Source organism: Macrobrachium rosenbergii, chromosome 57 (genome assembly GCF_040412425.1).
Source record: "Macrobrachium rosenbergii isolate ZJJX-2024 chromosome 57, ASM4041242v1, whole genome shotgun sequence".
NCBI classification, from domain to species: domain Eukaryota; kingdom Metazoa; phylum Arthropoda; class Malacostraca; order Decapoda; family Palaemonidae; genus Macrobrachium; species Macrobrachium rosenbergii.
In genome coordinates this window covers 5911243-5928841 of record NC_089797.1, presented here as the reverse complement: position 1 = coordinate 5928841, position 17599 = coordinate 5911243, and the positions used below count along the sequence as shown (strand labels likewise).

The 17599-nt window shown below is 36.7% G+C and overlaps 1 protein-coding gene across 12 annotated transcripts in view; it reads left to right on the top strand.

Moving 5' to 3' along the window:
• The window catches only part of LOC136836911 (harmonin), a 66592-nt gene that overhangs the window by 29006 nt on the left and 19987 nt on the right, over positions 1 to 17599 (top strand). For 10 of the 12 annotated variants that reach the window (XR_010852495.1, XM_067101375.1, XM_067101369.1 and 7 more), the window contains 6 exons: positions 6350 to 6663; positions 9734 to 9867; positions 12116 to 12346; positions 13280 to 13424; positions 14723 to 14904; positions 15775 to 15916. Coding sequence is in view for 11 of the 12 variants with exons in the window: in XM_067101370.1 (XP_066957471.1) it covers positions 6350 to 6663; positions 9734 to 9867; positions 12116 to 12346; positions 13280 to 13424; positions 14723 to 14904; positions 15775 to 15916 (1148 nt within the window). In the remaining variant the exon portion in view is untranslated. The remainder of the gene's footprint in view (positions 1 to 6349; positions 6664 to 9733; positions 9868 to 12115; positions 12347 to 13279; positions 13425 to 14722; positions 14905 to 15774; positions 15917 to 17599) is intronic. The other 2 variants (XM_067101372.1, XM_067101371.1) reach the window with 1 other exon arrangement.

Below are 17599 nucleotides of genomic sequence, written 5' to 3'. Positions count from 1 at the left end.
TTTCTTTTTTTAGTTCAGGGGGAGCTGTTGGAATTGGCAGTGAAGGAGACATGATCTTAACTTGAAATGGAGAAAAGAAGTGAACAGTAGATTATTTCTTACTGCTGAATGTTTTGGGTGAAATACCAGAGAGATGAGAATTATTGTTGGTTACATGAATGCGAAAGTTGGTAGGAACATAAAGGTATGATGGATGTAATGGGAAAGGAGGGCGTGGGAGAGACAGCGAACGAAAATAGGTGTAGATTATTAATTAGTGCTGCAAATAATTTCATAATTGGAGGGGCTCATTCCATTAATACACTTGGACATCTCTAGGTGTCAGTCATTGAAACTGATTAGGTCACGTAGTCATTGATCGGTAGAGAGAACAAGAACGCCGCGGAATGTTAGGAACTGTAGCAGTAATCACTTGTCATTGTCACAGTGGAGCTGAAATGAAAAGCGCCGAGCAAAATGTTGAGAGTAACTAGGTTTGATGCAAAAAGGCTCTTGAAGATGAATATCAAGAGGCTTTTGCACTATGTAGATTTGTAGTTTTAGAACCTATATCTTAGATGGAGTCGACAGTAAGTGAAGACTGGATTAATGTCAAAGGTGTATATCGATGTGATGGTAAATAAGCACTTGATGTGGTTCAACAAGATATCGGATGGAACTTGGGATACAATAAAAAGACAAAAAGAAAAATACACTTGAATAATTTCAGAGAGAAGATAAAGAACTCAGTGAGAAAAAGCTAAGAGCTCTCAAGTCTAGATATTGAAGGTGAATGGCGTGCAAGACGAAATTAGAGAGAATTCCTGGGAAAACTGACTGATGATGCTGAGAAAGCCATGTATTCAGGGAGCGGCATTGGTGTCAGGGTTGCCCACAGAATCAGTAGTGATTTAATGTCCATGGATGAAAAGGATAGGAAAATAATTTTTAAAAGTAGGAATGGATCAGTAGCAACATCAGAAGAAGCAGCAAGACAACGCTAGGTGGAACTTACTTGTCAGCTCATGAAGAGGAGACATGTGGGGTTATAATTTGACTGATAAATCAGATGCTGAAGAAGACTGAATACTCGTATACTGATAAATGAATACACGTTTTTGAAGTAGAATCATTAATAAACTGGCGATAGAAAGGAAACTTTGGGCCGTGGAACCATTTCAGAGATAATTTAAGCCGCTAAAAATGACACTTTGCACACTTAACTAAACTGTTTTGCAGAAAATGGAATGAGAAAACAAAGCCTGTTGATTGGAAATTAGAAATCATAGCCTAGATAGAAAAGAAAGGTGATCTGACTGAATGCCATAACTATAGGGGGGCATTGTACTAAAAATTGTGATGAAAATATTCAGAATGCTCATCAGAAAAGTAAAGAAAGAAATTGCCATAATGCTTAGAAATTAGGTCTGGTTTTAGAATAGGCAGGTGCACAGATCAGACATTTGTTTTAAGACACTGAGCATCAGTGTACGTAATTGAAGAATCCCCTTCTGATGACTTATGTTGCTTTCGATTATACTCATGATGGTGTCCACAGATCATGGACAGTCTTACATCACTAAAGCATTCTCGTTAAATATGGAATACCAGTGGAAACTATCAATGAAAGCAGCAGATGCAAAGTTAATGTTGACTGAGTCAAGTCAATTGAATTTTCTTTAAGTAGTGGGATGCCGCAGGGTAGTGGTATGTCACCTTTGCTGTTTGCAAAAAAGGTGAGCCTACATTTCCCTTTCATGGTAGTTTGAAAGACCTCCTCTGTCCTTCAACAACCATGTGGATCTACGTAGGTCCACATTCGCTATAACCTTATATGGATTCAAAACAACTCTCTGAGTTCCCTGTGTCATCATTATCTGTTGTTGAAGCAATGATTATGTTAATTGACTCAGGTCTGGTTTTAAAAACTAGGACCAACTACCGAGTGAACTACAAACCAGTTTTTCAAGGTTAGTAGTCAGTCGCCTTTTCTAAAACGTTTGAATTACTGATCAATACTGTTTGAAACGCTACTTTTAATAAATGTAGCATTTCAAGCTAATGCTGCTGAAATTATTGGTATTTGCTAATCGAGTGTCTTCCTGGAGTTAGGCTACAATTCACTGATACTTAAAACAATTGCTTATCAGTACTTTTTAACTTCCAATTCCTATTAGCCTAGCTGGTACTTGAAATAAAAATCCATATTCATTGCTGCTGAAATCTTTGAATTACTAATAACTGCTAAATTAGGGATTAGTAGCCTAAGGTATTTTTTAAAGTTGTGAATTTACTTTAAAAGTTAATGCTCAGCTTTTTTAATACAGCGGTCACCTTTGAAATACTGGTTACTATAATTTTTTTTATAGTACTTGAAATCTTTGTACCAGAGGCCACTGGTAGCTTCCTCTTTTGAATTATTAGTTACTGCAACCTGAAAGCAAGTTCTAAAGATTACCTGTTGCATTATTTTGGAGATAGTTGGACCGGCGCATTGTAAAAAAATTAATCACACCTATAAAATTATTAATCAAGAAATTTGAATAAACTTGAATCATACACACACACCATAGAAGCATAAACGTCGACGCGTTAAAGTTTGCACATTAAGGTGGTTGTCCTTATTTTGTAACCGCCCCCCCCCCTCTCTCTCTCTCTCTCTCTCGTGGAATGTTTGTTTATACAATAAGTATTCGACAGAGTCAAGTCATCTCTCTCTCTCTCTCTCTCTCTCTCTCTCTCTCTCTCTCTCTCTCTCTCTCTCTCTCGGAATGTTTGTTTATACAATAGGTATTCGACAGTCCTCTCTCTCTCTCTCTCTCTCTCTCTCTCTCTCTCTCTCTCTCTCTCTCTCTCTCTCTCTCTCTCTCTCGTGTGGAATGTTTGTTTATACAATAAGTATTCGACAGAGAGTCTCTCTCTCTCTCTCTCTCTCTCTCTCTCTCTCTCTCTCTCTCTCTCTCTCTCTCTCTCTCTCGGAATGTTTGTTTATACAATAAGTATTCGACAGAGAGTGTGTTTGTTTATACAATAGGTATTCGACAGTCTCTCTCTCTCTCTCTCTCTCTCTCTCTCTCTCTCTCTCTCTCTCTCTCTCTCTCTCTCTCTCGGAATGTTTGTTTATACAATAGGTATTCGACAGAGTCTCTCTCTCTCTCCCTCTCCCTCTCTCTCTCTCTCTCTCTCTCTCGGAATGTTTGTCAGTACAGAAGGTATTCGAGAGAGAAAGAGAGAGAGTGTGTCTCCAGCGTGTCTGAAAGTAAATAGCGAATGTCGTAACACAAAAGAGTGCTGTTCGGTTGAAGCCAGCCGTGTGGCAGCACGGCTTGAGAAACCTATACGTAAACATCTTTCTACATTACTCAAAGCCCTGTCAGCAGGGATACGGTCTTACCGAGAAGAAAATGTAAGTTCAAAAGTGATAGTAGAGTCAGTGTTGATTAATTCTGCTTGGAGCCCCGTAACGGATAAATATTCTGAATTCCAGAAGTTCTAGAGCATTGGACATTGAAAAAAGAGAGTAGCCAAGATACTGATCACAGATATAAATGTTGGAAATTTAACACTGTAATTTAAGAGTTGATAAGTTATCAATCTTTAGATGTTAATATATATGTAGGTATGGTAATTTGGGATTAATTTCCGTGTTGATTGTGTTTTGGTGATTATAAAACTTTCATGTGCAAACAGTATAGTATTCCTGCTGTCGATTTTTTGGGGGATCCGGAGGATTTGAAAATTGTATAAAAGATGCAGAACTATCAAAGATGGCCCAGGAAAGAAGACTGCAGTGGTATGGCCATGTGATGAGAAGAGAAGAGACGAGGAGAGTGACGCAGATGGAGGTGCCTGGTGGGAGAGCGAGAGGAAGACCAAAGCGAAGGTGGATGGATGTAGTTAGAGAAGATCTGAGAGACAAACAATTGTCAGACGACGAAGTGCTTCACCGAGCCACGTGGAGGAAGAAAGCTGTAAGAAACATCAACTTCACATAGAAGTGGGAAAAGATGCAGAGAAAGAAGATAAAAGACGCAGAGCTTTCAGTGAATCTCTTTACTAATAAGTGTTCAAATGAGAAAGGGCCCAGTAGAACTCCTGACCTAATAAAAAAAATACCTGCACAGTAATCAATACAATATTGTGGTCTCCTTGCTGGGCTATATAAAAAAACTAATCAAACTGAATCCAAAGAAAAACACCCGAGTTATGGGTTGGGTACGTGGAGTTGTGCACCTGTGCAATTGCCCTGGATTGCACAAAGCGGAATGCGGCTCCCAGGCATCGTATATACACCTTTGCTCAGCAAAAAAAAAAAAAAAAAAAAAGTCGTTTTGCCCCGAATTTTAAACAACCGGGTGATTAGATCTGTTCATCTCCTGCAGGAACCCAGATAGGAAGGAAGGACTGTTCGGAAATTGGTTATGAGAGATTTGTACCATAAGGTCCTGTTCGGGAAAAAAGTTTTGAGAGAATAGTACCATAAAGTTCAGTGACCTTTGCTTTTCTAACGCTAAAGGCTTTGGAATTTGATTCCTATTTCCGTTTTTCCCTCTGGACTCGGAACTTTCGTTACTAGAAATGTACGTCTGGATACATATGCTTAGAGATAGGTTGCATTAGCTTTTATTTGTTTGAAAATATGGATAACGTTATAGTAATTTCTACTATATTTTAACCTAAAAGGCTTGAAGATTTCAAAGCAGCTGATATTAATGAAGTCAGCCAGTGGTTAATGCTACAATTTAATTAAGAATTATTATGCTTGGGTGTTATGCATAACCGATAATTAGTTAAATTTTTATCTGTTTATGGCTCTCTCTCTCTCTCTCTCTCTCTCTCTCTCTCTCTCTCTCTCTCTCTCTCTCTCTCTCTCTCTCTCTCTCTCTCTCTCCATGATTTAATGTAATAATAACAAGGAAATCGCATTTAAACATTAAAAATAGGAAATGTGTGGTTAATTGAAGTTGGCATTTGATACTGGAAGGTGCTTACGATAGAAATGGTTAGAAAAGAAGCATCAGAGCGACGGAGCCCTTAGCTTGGGGATGGCGGTGGCGATGATTATGATGATTTGATATCGGTGCTGCATTGAAAAGCGATGACATAGGCCTAATTGCACCTCGGTATTTTTCTATAGCTTTTGCAACTGTAGAAATTTACTTCTTGAGTTCCCAGCAAAGTCTTGTGGGATGAAATTGCTATCCCGTGCAGCTCTCGACCACCACAGTCGACTGACAGTTAGATTAGTCTATTACGTTTTACGTAAACGGAGGCACAGTGGACATTTTTTCCAGGAAACAGGCCTAAATTCTTTCTCCTTGCTGAGATCACCGTGACTCTCTAAACCAGTCTTACTGGAAACACTGACTTGACTTGTTCTCATCTCTCGACCTTGGTAGCTTGATTCAGTGTCTAACGTCTTGAGCTCATCCCCAGATTTCTTGTATGTAAATGAAAAGTTCAGGTGGTGGTGGTAACAGTGATTAAAAAAAGTTTAATGAGCACACCAAACTTGGTGCAAATAATATGTAAGCTAAGAAAGTTATAGCTCCATCGACTGTTGTTTTAACTAAGGATGTTCTAGCTCCATTAGATATTGTTTTAACTACGAAAGTTCTAGCTCCATGGAATATTGTTTTAACTAGGAAAGTTCTAGCTTCAAAGAATGTTATAACTAAGAAAGTTCTAGCTCCATCGAATGTGTTAACTAAGAAAGTTCTTGCTCCATCGAAGGTTGTTTCAACTAAGAAAGTTCTAGCTCCATCGAAGGGTGTTTTAACTAAGAAAGTTCTAGCTCCACCGAATGTTGTTTTAACTAAACTAAGAAAGTTGTAGCTCCATCGAATGTTTAAACTAAACTAAGAAGGTTCTAGCTCCCTATAATGTTGTTTTAACTAAGAAAGTTCTAGCTCCATCCAAGGTTGTTTTAACTAAGAAAGTTCTAGCTCCATCGAATATTGTTTTAACTAAGAAAGTTCTAGCTCCATCCAAGGTTGTTTTAGCTAAAAGTTCTAGCTTCATCGAATGTTGTTTTAACTAGAATGTTCTAACTCCATTGAATATTGTTTTAACTAGGAAAGTTCTAGCTCCATCGAATATTGTTTTAACTAAGAAAGTTCTAGCTCCATGGAATGTTTACAAATTAAATCTTTTGAGTCCGTGGAAAGTATAATCATTCCGCAGTTGAAAATGTGTGTTTTTTCCAGCGAGTTCCATTCCTCAGATATCCCGATGTTTATCAAAGCTAAGTGCTTACATTTCGGGTGAACAGGCTCCTTGTTACATTCCGAATATACAAGTGTGTAGCAAGGTTACGTACGTATAAGTATAGTTCTTACTGCAGTTATTCATCCAGTGTATCTCTTTGCAGACGTGAAAACTAGAAGCAATGCTCCCCGAGACATGACAAGCCTGGAATACTCGATGGAGCCCCCGAGCGGCCTACTCCGCCACCACCACTACCCACACCAAGCTCGGAGCGTCGTCTCTCAGATGCCCTCCGTCTCCTCCTCTTCGGGTGCCTCGGGAGCCTCGGTGGGCGGATGCCGCGTGAGGTTCGTGAGGCTGGTGCGCAAAAGGAATGAATCCTACGGGTTCAGCCTCCGCGGGGGCCTCGAGCACGGCACTGGCTTCTTCATCTCGCATGTGGAGCCTGGATCCGAGGCTTTCATGCAGGGACTCAGGGTGAGCTTTGGGTTTAGTCTATTAAAGAGAAGTTCTCCTGTCATCAGCCTGTACCCTTTTCGTAGCCTGTTCATCAGTCTTTATTTGTCCTGTCTAAATCATCTTATTCTCCCTTATCTTTTCATTTTATTGTTTTTCTTTTGTTTTAGCCACTTCTCAGTTCTTTTCTTCCCTTTCAAACATTTTCCCATTCCTCTCTTCCTTCTGTAGCCTCTCCCAGCCCCTTCTCTCTCTAGCCTTTCTAGCCTTTTTGCATGCCCCTTTGTCTTGTAGCATTTTCTCAACCCCACGTTCAAGCCTATGAAAGTAACTGTGGGAGATGTAGCAAATGCATTTAAGAGGTTGGAATATCGAGGGAGACAGGATTTTATTGGATTACTGGTGATGCAATAGTGTGAACGAGTGGCAAACCAGGTTGTGTAAGGTATGTTAAGATGAAGGAAAAAGTCCCAAACGAATGGGTGAGGTAAATAATTATTCTTTGACTTAAGGGTAAAGATGATAAAACAAACATTAAGAATTACAGCGCCAGTGACCATATATTTATATATATATATATATATATATATATATATATATATATATATATATATATATATATATATAGATAGCTTTCTTATGGGAAAATTAAATATTTTCTCGTAAAACCAGAAATCTAAATCACAATAAAACTAAAAGTAATGGGAGATAGCCAAAGGGCATATCCTCTGGCAGTGGTCAAATCATAGTGCTTATTATATGCACAAAGAAGCAGCTCCCTCGTACATTCACGCTGACCAGCTTGTCAGTACCGCTATAAAACAAAAGATAAAAGCATTTGGTACAAATTCCAATATTTCTAGATATCGACAAATTGCGAATAGTACTTAATTTGGGGTAACGCATGATGATAAATGTTTTGAAGCAAAACTAACTCTCAAAGTAATTCCAGAAACAGTAATACCGGACGTTGAACTTTTAAATTTTCTTTACCTCCATTTTCTTCACCTTTTCCTTGTTAAAAGACTCCACCAGACTGTCAAATATTTTTCTTTTATTTTCTTTTCAACGCATCTTGATTCGGGCAACTGAACTCTGTCAATTTCTTGCTCGAGTGACTACTTGTAGCTTTTTTTTAAATCCTTTTTATCGTCTTTTATCTCGGTTCTTTTGAGGCATTCATTTCAGATTTGTTGTTATATAGCCTAGGAATAGTCTCAACCTTCATCCGATTCCAAAGAATTATTTTTAGGTGTTCTGAGTGTGTACCAACGTACGAAACCGTAACAAAAGAGAGAGAGAGAGAGAGAGAGAGAGAGAGAGAGAGAGAGAGAGAGAGAGAGAGAGAGAGACGTGTGAGGGTTCTCTCCGGGAAATTTTATTTCCCGCCATCTCTTTCGTCACGCAATTTGTGACAGTCACACTAGAGCTAGACCGATTAACCAACCGAACTTTTCATTCTATCGTTTTCACGATTTTAAAGTGAAGCTTCTATTATTAAAACAAAGTACCCCAGGTCACAATCTTATGAATCTCGTGCATTCAATTTTGAAAGATAATTTATCATCAAAATTATTAGGCGAATTTCCATATACAGACCGTTCTCCCTACCAAAAAAAGTTGGTTATGAGACTAGAGTCTGTTTAGAGAACTCTGCGAGCCAAATTACCTCGTCACAATCTTTTAAAACTCGTACATTAAATTTTTAAATAATTCATCATCAGAATTCTTAGGCGAATTTCGAAACATAAACCTTCCTCCTCTCAAAGAAAAAAAAAGTGGACATGAGACAAGGGTCCGTTTAGAGAACCCGGTGAACCAATAAATGTTTGAACTTCACGCGTGGGTGACGCATGGGGCAGCGACACCTCTACTGCACAAAGACGACCCCGTCCTGTGACAGGTTTAACATAGAATTGCCAGATGTTGTAATCAGTTATAATTATCATATCATTCTCTCTCTCTCTCTCTCTCTCTCTCTCTCTCTCTCTCTCTCTCTCTCTCTCAATAACGCCGTTTTCTATACATATTTGTGTATATATTAAATATTGTGTATATATATACATAAACATACAAACACAATATATATATATATATATATATATATATATATATATATATATATATATATAAAAGAGAGAGAGAGATTGTTGTGTAACCTCTCGTCTTAAGACTTGCATATTTTAATCAACATCACCAACCGCAGTATTGCAAGAGGTGATATTACTCGTCTATGGGTATATGAGTTAACAAGATTAAAATCCTTCACTGGCATAAGGCCAGCTTAATCTAGAAACAAATTTGTAGCAGCAAAAATTTGGTAACCAATAGTGATGTGTGGAATTCTCAACATGCCTCTGTGCTCCTCTATAATTATGCTTTTTATACACTTTATTTTCGTAATGAAAAAGCTGAAGGCATGGGGACAAGCCATGCACATTTGTTTTAAAAGTAGGCCTATACCAGGAATTTTTTTTTCTTAAAGCTAGGCCTATACAAGGAAAAAAATTTCTTTTAAAGCTACGCCTATGCCAGGAAAGCAAGATTTAGTCAGTAGTGCAGTAGCATCGAATAAATAGCTCACGTAATTTAAGTGAGTGGCTTTGAATCCTCTTACTCCCAACCAGCAAGAGATTGCCTATGGAGATACAACCAATATGGCCGCATGGTGCTCATATCTCAAGGCAGCCATGCTCGCTGGCTTAAAGCTTAATTGACGATGTCCACTCCAAAACAGTTTGCCTTATGTTAAGTAGACAAATAGGAAATCGAAATGCAGCGTTAGATGGAAATACAAAAAATGTATTTGCTGTGAAGCTTTATTGTTCTTCTGCTATAGTATTTTCTCGTCTATATCTATTTCTTAGTGTTTGTTTATATCCAGCATATTTTTATAGAAATGTATAGCCTTGTTTTATGTTGGGTTTTTCTCTCATGAGCGTTTTTTCAGAGATGTGTAAAGGTGTCCACCTTGTATTAGCATACACTGACCGCTAACAGTCTGCATGTGCCAATTTTATGTTCTTAATTGCTACAGAAGAATCTGTCGTAAATTTCTTTATTATTAACAGGTGCTTTCTCTCAATTCTAGGCAGGGGACCAGTTGCTGAGTGTAAATAACATCAGCGTGGACAAAGCAATACACCGCGAGGTCACTGCGATGGTCCAGAGCAAGTCCAGTGTGATTTTGAAAGTGAAGAGCACCGGTATTATCCCAGTTAAAGAGTAAGTACTGTATTCCGTAAACATTCGTTCTGGTATGGCTGTACATTTAGAAATGATTTTACCAGCTACCTACTGTAACACTGCGGAAGTCTCTTCTCGCTTCTGATTTCTGTAATGCTTTCCAGCTTTCAAGTTTTGTGTTTAAGGCTTCTGCCAGGGTAATTGCCACTTCTTATCCCCTCCAGTTGCTTGATTTCATTCAGAATTTTGTGTGCACATGAATGTGTACTTTGCACTGACATGTACACACTCATTAGGAAGCTTTCGTGAAATTACAGACAGCATTTATTTGACACTTTTGATAAACTTAGCCCTTTGAATGGCTGTTTTTTCTGTTAGGTTCATATTATAGATTAACAAATTGTCATATCCTAAGACTTAATGACATTTATGTACCAGAGCTTAGATTTAAAGAAAATTTCAAGTAAAAAAATGCTACTTGTAGTTCCATGCCAGGAATCACGAATACATGTACACTATTAACATTGCTGAAATTGAGAATCCACATTGGTGTCCAATGAGTATATTATGGCAAATTTATAGATGACTCAGTGTACCTCTGTGTTGAACCTTCTGAGCTGGTAACCTTCAAGACGATTCAGTGTACCTTAAGTGGTAAACCTTTTCAGCTGTGACTAAAAGAAAATCATCATCTCTGTTAAATAAGTTTTCATAGAAGTCCTACAACAATTGCTGGTTGAATCTCGCCCATTCCTCAGCCATGGGAGTCATCGTAGTGGTAGTACTAGTTAAAGGGGTATGCCTGGTGTTTTCTCATCTCAGTCTCAAGACATTGCAAGAATTACTATGTGAGGGCTTATTGATAAAGGTCCTGCATTTTGTAACTATAAATTAGAATGTGGTGATGACAATAGCTGAAGAGATTTGTAAATACTGTACTGCATCAGCATTTAGATATTGTAAGCTGTTGGATGTTCTGAGTGACTGCATTGGAGATGATAACTACATTATTGGTCAAATATTAATGATGTTAGAAATACGTATCGGTCTTTTCTCTAATATATGTTCATATAATAGCAGTAGTTTTCTAGATACAGAATTTAACTTGGGAAAACTGATTCAAGCAACTAGACAGTCTCTCTCTCTCTCTCTCTCTCTCTCTCTCTCTCTCTCTCTCTCTCTCTCTCTCTCTCTCTTACGTCAGGATGCTCATACCACTGTGAAATTATTCCATTGTGTATTTTTATGGTCTAAGTTGTACATTGTGACTATGGTGACCTTCAGTGGTCATAATGGCAATTGGAAAGGATGGACTCATTAACCAAAAGCACAATTATGTAACTAGGTCTTGAATGAGTTAATTTAGATGGAAGTCTTTTGTATGCATTATATTATGTGCATTGATGTTTGCTCTGTACTGTGTTAAAATGCATGTAGAGACAAGGATGAGAAAGGAAGAGCTCTTGCATAATGATTACTTGGTAAGCCCCATTCAGTGCAATAGATAACCAGTACAGTCATCCTCCATACCTTATCACTTCCAGAATGTGAAATTCTCTACCATCCTCAGTGTTTTGTGAATCATATAACATGTTTTCTTCCAAAAGAATTAAATTCCATTAATGCCAATTATTGAGCAGTAGAGCTCTGGAGTTGATTGGGTATATCCATATATCTCTCTCCCTAAAAATTCGTTAGGCAGTCTTGTTACAACCTCTATAGACAGGTAACAAATTTAAGTTCATTACATTGCAAAGCCATTTCTTCTAACTAAATCAGTTTTTCATAATAGGAATTGACATATACAATACTGTACAGTAATAAAATATTTAGTCATCAGGCCAAGCTGTCAGATCTTCTGGCCTACAGATAAAAGATATAAGGAAATAATTTGAAAGGTCATTTGTACAATTTGAAAGGTCATTTGTACATTAAAAGATATAAGGATATAATTCGAAGGTCATTTGTACATTGCATTAAAGTAGATCATATTTTGAAGGTTTTCATTGTATTCATACTGTTTAGGTTATACATTATATTTTTTTGCAAAGGTCGGTCAGACTGGTAACTTAATGCCCCAATCTTGCCCAGGCCTGAAGAAAAAGCAAGAAATGTGGCAAAGAAAAAAAATATGTGACCATTCCTAATGAAGTGAGATGTTGCCAGTAATTCATTTGTAATTTTATGTTATGCACGAACTGTTAATCAAAGGTATGTAATGTTGTGATGATCAAAAAGAGATTTGAACAACAGAAGGGTAAAAATTGTGTCCATATTGTCATTGCAGGCATCGAGGTGACCCATTGACGTGGCTCTTGGTGGATGAGGATGAGGATGACAATCTCTCCAATGGTGCTGCAGATCCATACAGCCATTCTGGACAGGAAAATGACTACAGAGGATTCCGTTCGTCGTCAAGTCACGAGTCTTCCCACATCCATGGTAGCAATGCAGCGGCCAACAACTGCCGTGCTCAGGTGGTTATATCCTGTGGAGGAAAAGTTGGACTTGGATGCAGGTGAGAGTCAGGAATTGAACACTTTGACATATGCCTACAGTATTTTAAACTTCTGTAGTGTATTGAGACCACAAAAGTTGCATTTCTAGATTTGGGATTGTTCTTAAAGGCGAGTTAGAAATTGGATCAGTCAAGTTAGATAAACTGGAGAGCTGTGTGGGAATATGGAGGGAATAAATGCAAAGTAAAAGATAGAGAGAGAGAGAGAGAGAGAGAAATTTTTAGGAGAATGAAGGAAATAGCAGTTGGTATTGTGATTAATGACGACAACTTCCTAATAAAAAAATAAATCATGCTGTTTGTGAGGGAGAATTGATGAAAGTAACTGAGGGAGAAAGACTACAGTCGATCCCAAGTATTCGCGGGGGATGCGTACCACTAACCCCCGGGAATAGCTCAAATCTGCGAATACTTAAAACCCCTTCAAAAACACTTAGAACTGCCTATTTTGATCATTCAAAACACCAAAAAACTCTCTCAAAATGCATATACCTGAATATTTTAATAGTTTTATCACAAAATGTGCATTTAGTCATGGAAATATGAAAATTCAGTAATTTGTGAATACAGTATTTCTTTATGAAAAATGCCCTGAATAGGGGAATTTTCCATGAATAATGTGTACACAGTACAGTATATCACTTATTTAATTTCTTGATTTTGTTTCTTGGATAATTAAATTTTTCTTTAACAAACCTTTCTTAAGTTTTAGATTAGGTTTTAGGTATCTCTGTTGCTTTTGTACCATTTCTTTTCTTGCTTATATCTCTGATGATTTTTCCAGAATTTCATTTTTTCCAATTGCGATTGTAAACTCCAGTCTCTTTCCTATTTGTAATTTTTAACCTCCACTTTTTTATATTTAATGACAGTTTATGCTCCAGGCATTGAAAGTTTACAATAATACTTTATGTCGCTGTCATCTTTTTTCAGCATATGTAAGGGCCCTCCTGAAAAACCAGGGATCTTTGTACAAAGTGTAAAGCCAGGTGGCGTGGCAAAGAGTGCTGGATTACGGCCAGGAGACCAAATTCTTGCTTGCAATGACATAAGCTTTACCCATTTAGAATTTGCAGAGGTAAGTATATGAATTTCTATTGTACACCATAAGCTATGGGTCTTGAATTAGAATTTTGCTTGATTATTGATCTCAGTAAATGTATTTATTAGAATGTTGGTGTGTATGTATTATCGTGTATGTTTATTTTTAATCGTGAATTTCAGCCATAACATTATCTCTAGTGCTGAATGACCATATAGGTCCCATCACTTGGCCTTTGGCTTAAATTCTGTATTCCAATCCAATACAGAATTGGTAATGCATTTATGACCAGTATACAATAAAGCTAGTAGTTTGCAATGACTGAAATAGAAAGTTTTATTTGTATAAACTACTTTTAATGGAGATCTGCTTAAATAATGCATAAACTACTTTTAACGGAGATCTGCTTAAATAATGCACAGAAATTGTTTGTTTCTTTTGATACAGTATCACAAATGCCACTGCTTGTAAATGATCACTCACACTGTCAGCTGTTATTACAGTAATATCCGTAAACTTAAATCTCATATAAGACTGGAGTTTGATATAACACTGATGGATCCTCATACTATTCCATTCAGCGCATTGAAGCTTTTGGGGTATGGGAAAGTTACTCATCACCTCAAGACACAGAAGCTGCTGATTTTGAAATCAATTTTGTTGCTCTCTGATCAGGATCTTTATACTACAGTATTCATATTCATTATTTATTTCAGCATTATACAAAACAGTCTTGAATTTTCACCCATCAGTTTTTCTGGCCGATTTACAATTTGTTAAGACGAAAGCAGTTTTTGATAGCCTTTCACTGTGCTTTCATGTAAGTAATCTGTTGGTCTAAAGGGTATCGACAAATTTTTAAAATTCTGTCATTTATAGAGCACTGCCTAAATTGTACCTACAGTAATGTGCATCTTAAGGTCTCTGCTTCCAGCTGCTTTGCTTTTGTCATTTTACTTTTCTCATACATTCTGTACTCTGACATATCTGCTCTGTAGGAGCCCAGAATATAAGGCAAGATCCCATAATTTATTATTTTTCTTAAGGCAGCTTTCGGTTTTATGCAAGTTATTGTAGCCTTTGCCATTCAGTAGTTAATTATCTTAATACTTCTCCCATTAATCACTAGTCATTTGTTTTTGGTTCCTTTTTATTAATACTTCTCCCATTAATTACTAGTCATTTGTTTTTGGTTCCTTTTTACTCTATTGTCTCCCATTAATCTAGTTTGTAGCTTGTAATTTTTAATAACCAGTTTCCAAGCAGTGCCTGTTTAACACCTTTCTAGGTATTGAGATAAGACAATTATCATTTAAACTTTGGCTTGGTTTCAGGCTGTTTATGTTCTAAAGTCATCGCCACATTTGGTCCTGGACATCCTTAGAGGAGCTGGCCTGGACTTTGTTGCTGGAGAATCGTCCGGATACAATTCTTCGGCTTCATCTATCGCTGGGGACCAGACCCCTCCTTCCTCTTCTTCAGACCCAAGAGATTCTGATCATAGCGTTACAAGCAGGTGGTTATTTATATAAATTTGACTGTAGGCTTATAGTATTAGATTTTGATATAAAATCATTTCCTCTTCATTCTTGATAATACAATTCACACAAAATCTACTTTGTAAAACCTATTGTAATACTCAAATTTTTGCTTTGCATTCAAGTTGAATTCTTATTTTGAATTCTTACAGTATAGTACAGCATTCATTTCAATGGTAACTTAGTTTTGCTGAAATAAACGTTGTAAGGAAGGTTTCAAATATACCTCTTTCATATTTTATTTAGCGTGCACATGATGACGATGATATGGAATTTTAAAGGTAGAGATTCATCTTTCCTATAATATATAGAGTACAATATTCCCTGTGGCCTAATGTAGACATTAAGAGTAAGAAGAAAAAAGCAATATTAACATTAGTTACCAGTCAGACAACTTGCTAGATGTACAAAAATTTAGAGAGCAAAGGAATTATAAATACCATGAATAATGCAGTCCTGGGCTTAGGATGAATTAGTGGATTAAAAGCATAGGGAACTTGCAACCTTCTTACTACATTCATTCATTAAGGGTGTTACATGTTTTGCAACATAAGAAGTGTACTTTTCTGTCATTGGTAAGGATTTTCATTCACGTTCGCCTTCTTCTGACCAGGTAACTAAGACGGTAAACAACTGTCTTAAAATTAGATCTTTAGAGTAAAAGGTAATTACCAAGTAAGTTTTGAAATCTTGCACACTTCATTTTATTTCAGTTTACTGTATTGACATCAGTACTATAAAGTCTTACAGCTTAATGTTATTGGTGGCTATGTTAGTGTTAATGGATAGGAATATTCAAGAGTGCTGTAGGTGATGGAATTCTGATTCTTTTTCTTTCCAACGAACAGACTGAGTGCTGTTAGTCAGCACTTGTCTTTGGATCGCTCAAGAGGCTGGAAGGAAATCGAGGCGGAATGGGCAGATGCAGAAGCAGCTGAGAAGAGACATCAGTTACAGTCAGCACAAAGGATTCTGAGAACTCGTGCTCAAGTAAGTGTGAATGCTCTTAATGGCTCCTTGGTTCATAAGGATGTTAGTTATTGGTTGCCTGCTAAACATAAAAATAATTAGCAGTTTTTCAACATTTCCCTCTTCAACTAGGAAGGTGATGGGAAACGAGGGTTGTGGACTCAATTAGTTGACATGTATGATAGAAAGTTAATTAATTAAAAATAACAGTGAGTGTTGTGGACTGAATTAGTTGACTTGTATGATGGAAGGTTAATTGATTACTAGTTAACGTCTGTGGTCTGAGTCTTTGATTGATAAGCCTTGATTTGCTAAAATACAGAGGTTTAAAGGACTTAAAATGCTTTTTCTTTCATGTCCTCTCTGAGAGAGGAGAAGTTTTTGAATTCACTGTATCCTCTAGTTTATACAGATAAGTTGCATTTTGACGTGTATTCAGGTTTTTCTGTGTATTTGCCTAATATGTGCATGGAAATTTAAATACAGAACAAATGGGTCTTCAAAAGGTGTATCTGGATTCCCATTTAAGATTTACTGTAGTTACATAATGGTCCAAAAATAACCTTTCTCAAGATCTCAAGCATTCCATTATGTTGTAATGTTATGACAAACATTTTAACCATACCATTGAAATTGTTTATTATTAGATTTCATTTAAGTACTTAACTTTTATTAATTTTATTTAACAAAAATTTAGGCAAGGTAAAATGAAAATGTTTTAAGATTCTTGTATTTTCATTCATGGATTTGATTCAAAAGCTTCAGAATTGTCTTTGGTTAAAACGCAGACAATTATTCAAAATATTATTACTGTAATTGTAAGAGCTCTCCGTTCTGGGACTTCATCACGAAATAAAAGAAATCAAACAAGTATAACTAATTCACAGACAGGATGAAATTATGAACAAGTAAGATACAATGGTTTACACTTCAAAATTTATATTGATTCCCGATCTCTAATTAGGCTTATGATTTTCAGTCACATCGCCAAAAAAACAAACCAGTTCTCTTCACCAAACAGTGCTGTTTTCAGAGCACTTAATATCAAAGCAGCCGAAGTGGCAACTGCTGTGACTTCATCAAAAGTAATCATTCGTTAACATCCATCATTTTAATAATGAACTGGATACAAAACTAATTAAAACATCAAACCTGCCATAATAGAAACATTAAAAAAAAGATCAAACACACCATCGGGTTATGGCATTGTTCAAGCCAAATGAGTCCTGTACTTAAGTAATTTTTATCTTGTCTTTGAATTGTGCAAGCTTGTTTTGACCCATGGCTACTTACTAGTCATTATAATTAACTTCCTGTATGCAGAGAGTTTAGGTAAACACTAACAGTAAGACACATGAACGTTAGGAAATAGTCAAAGAAATTGTCAGAATCATATTCATTTTTTATACAACCAAATAAATTTTTAAAGAATTGGAAGCTATTATACAAGATTTAAATGTTATTTAAGGGCAAACCCTTTAGGCCAGCCCTCTTCGAGTTAAGTTCTGTATTTAACTTTGTGGTCTAGTTATACCACCTACCCAATAATAATTCATTATGTATTGGATGTAACCCTTTTAAAAACAGCCTGATTCAGAGCATATGTTTTGCTTTCAGTCTAAAATAGATAGAACAAATGCTCTGTATAATGACATCAGGCATGGTTTGTCAGCTCCCCAAGTTGTAAATTATTGCACTTCAGCG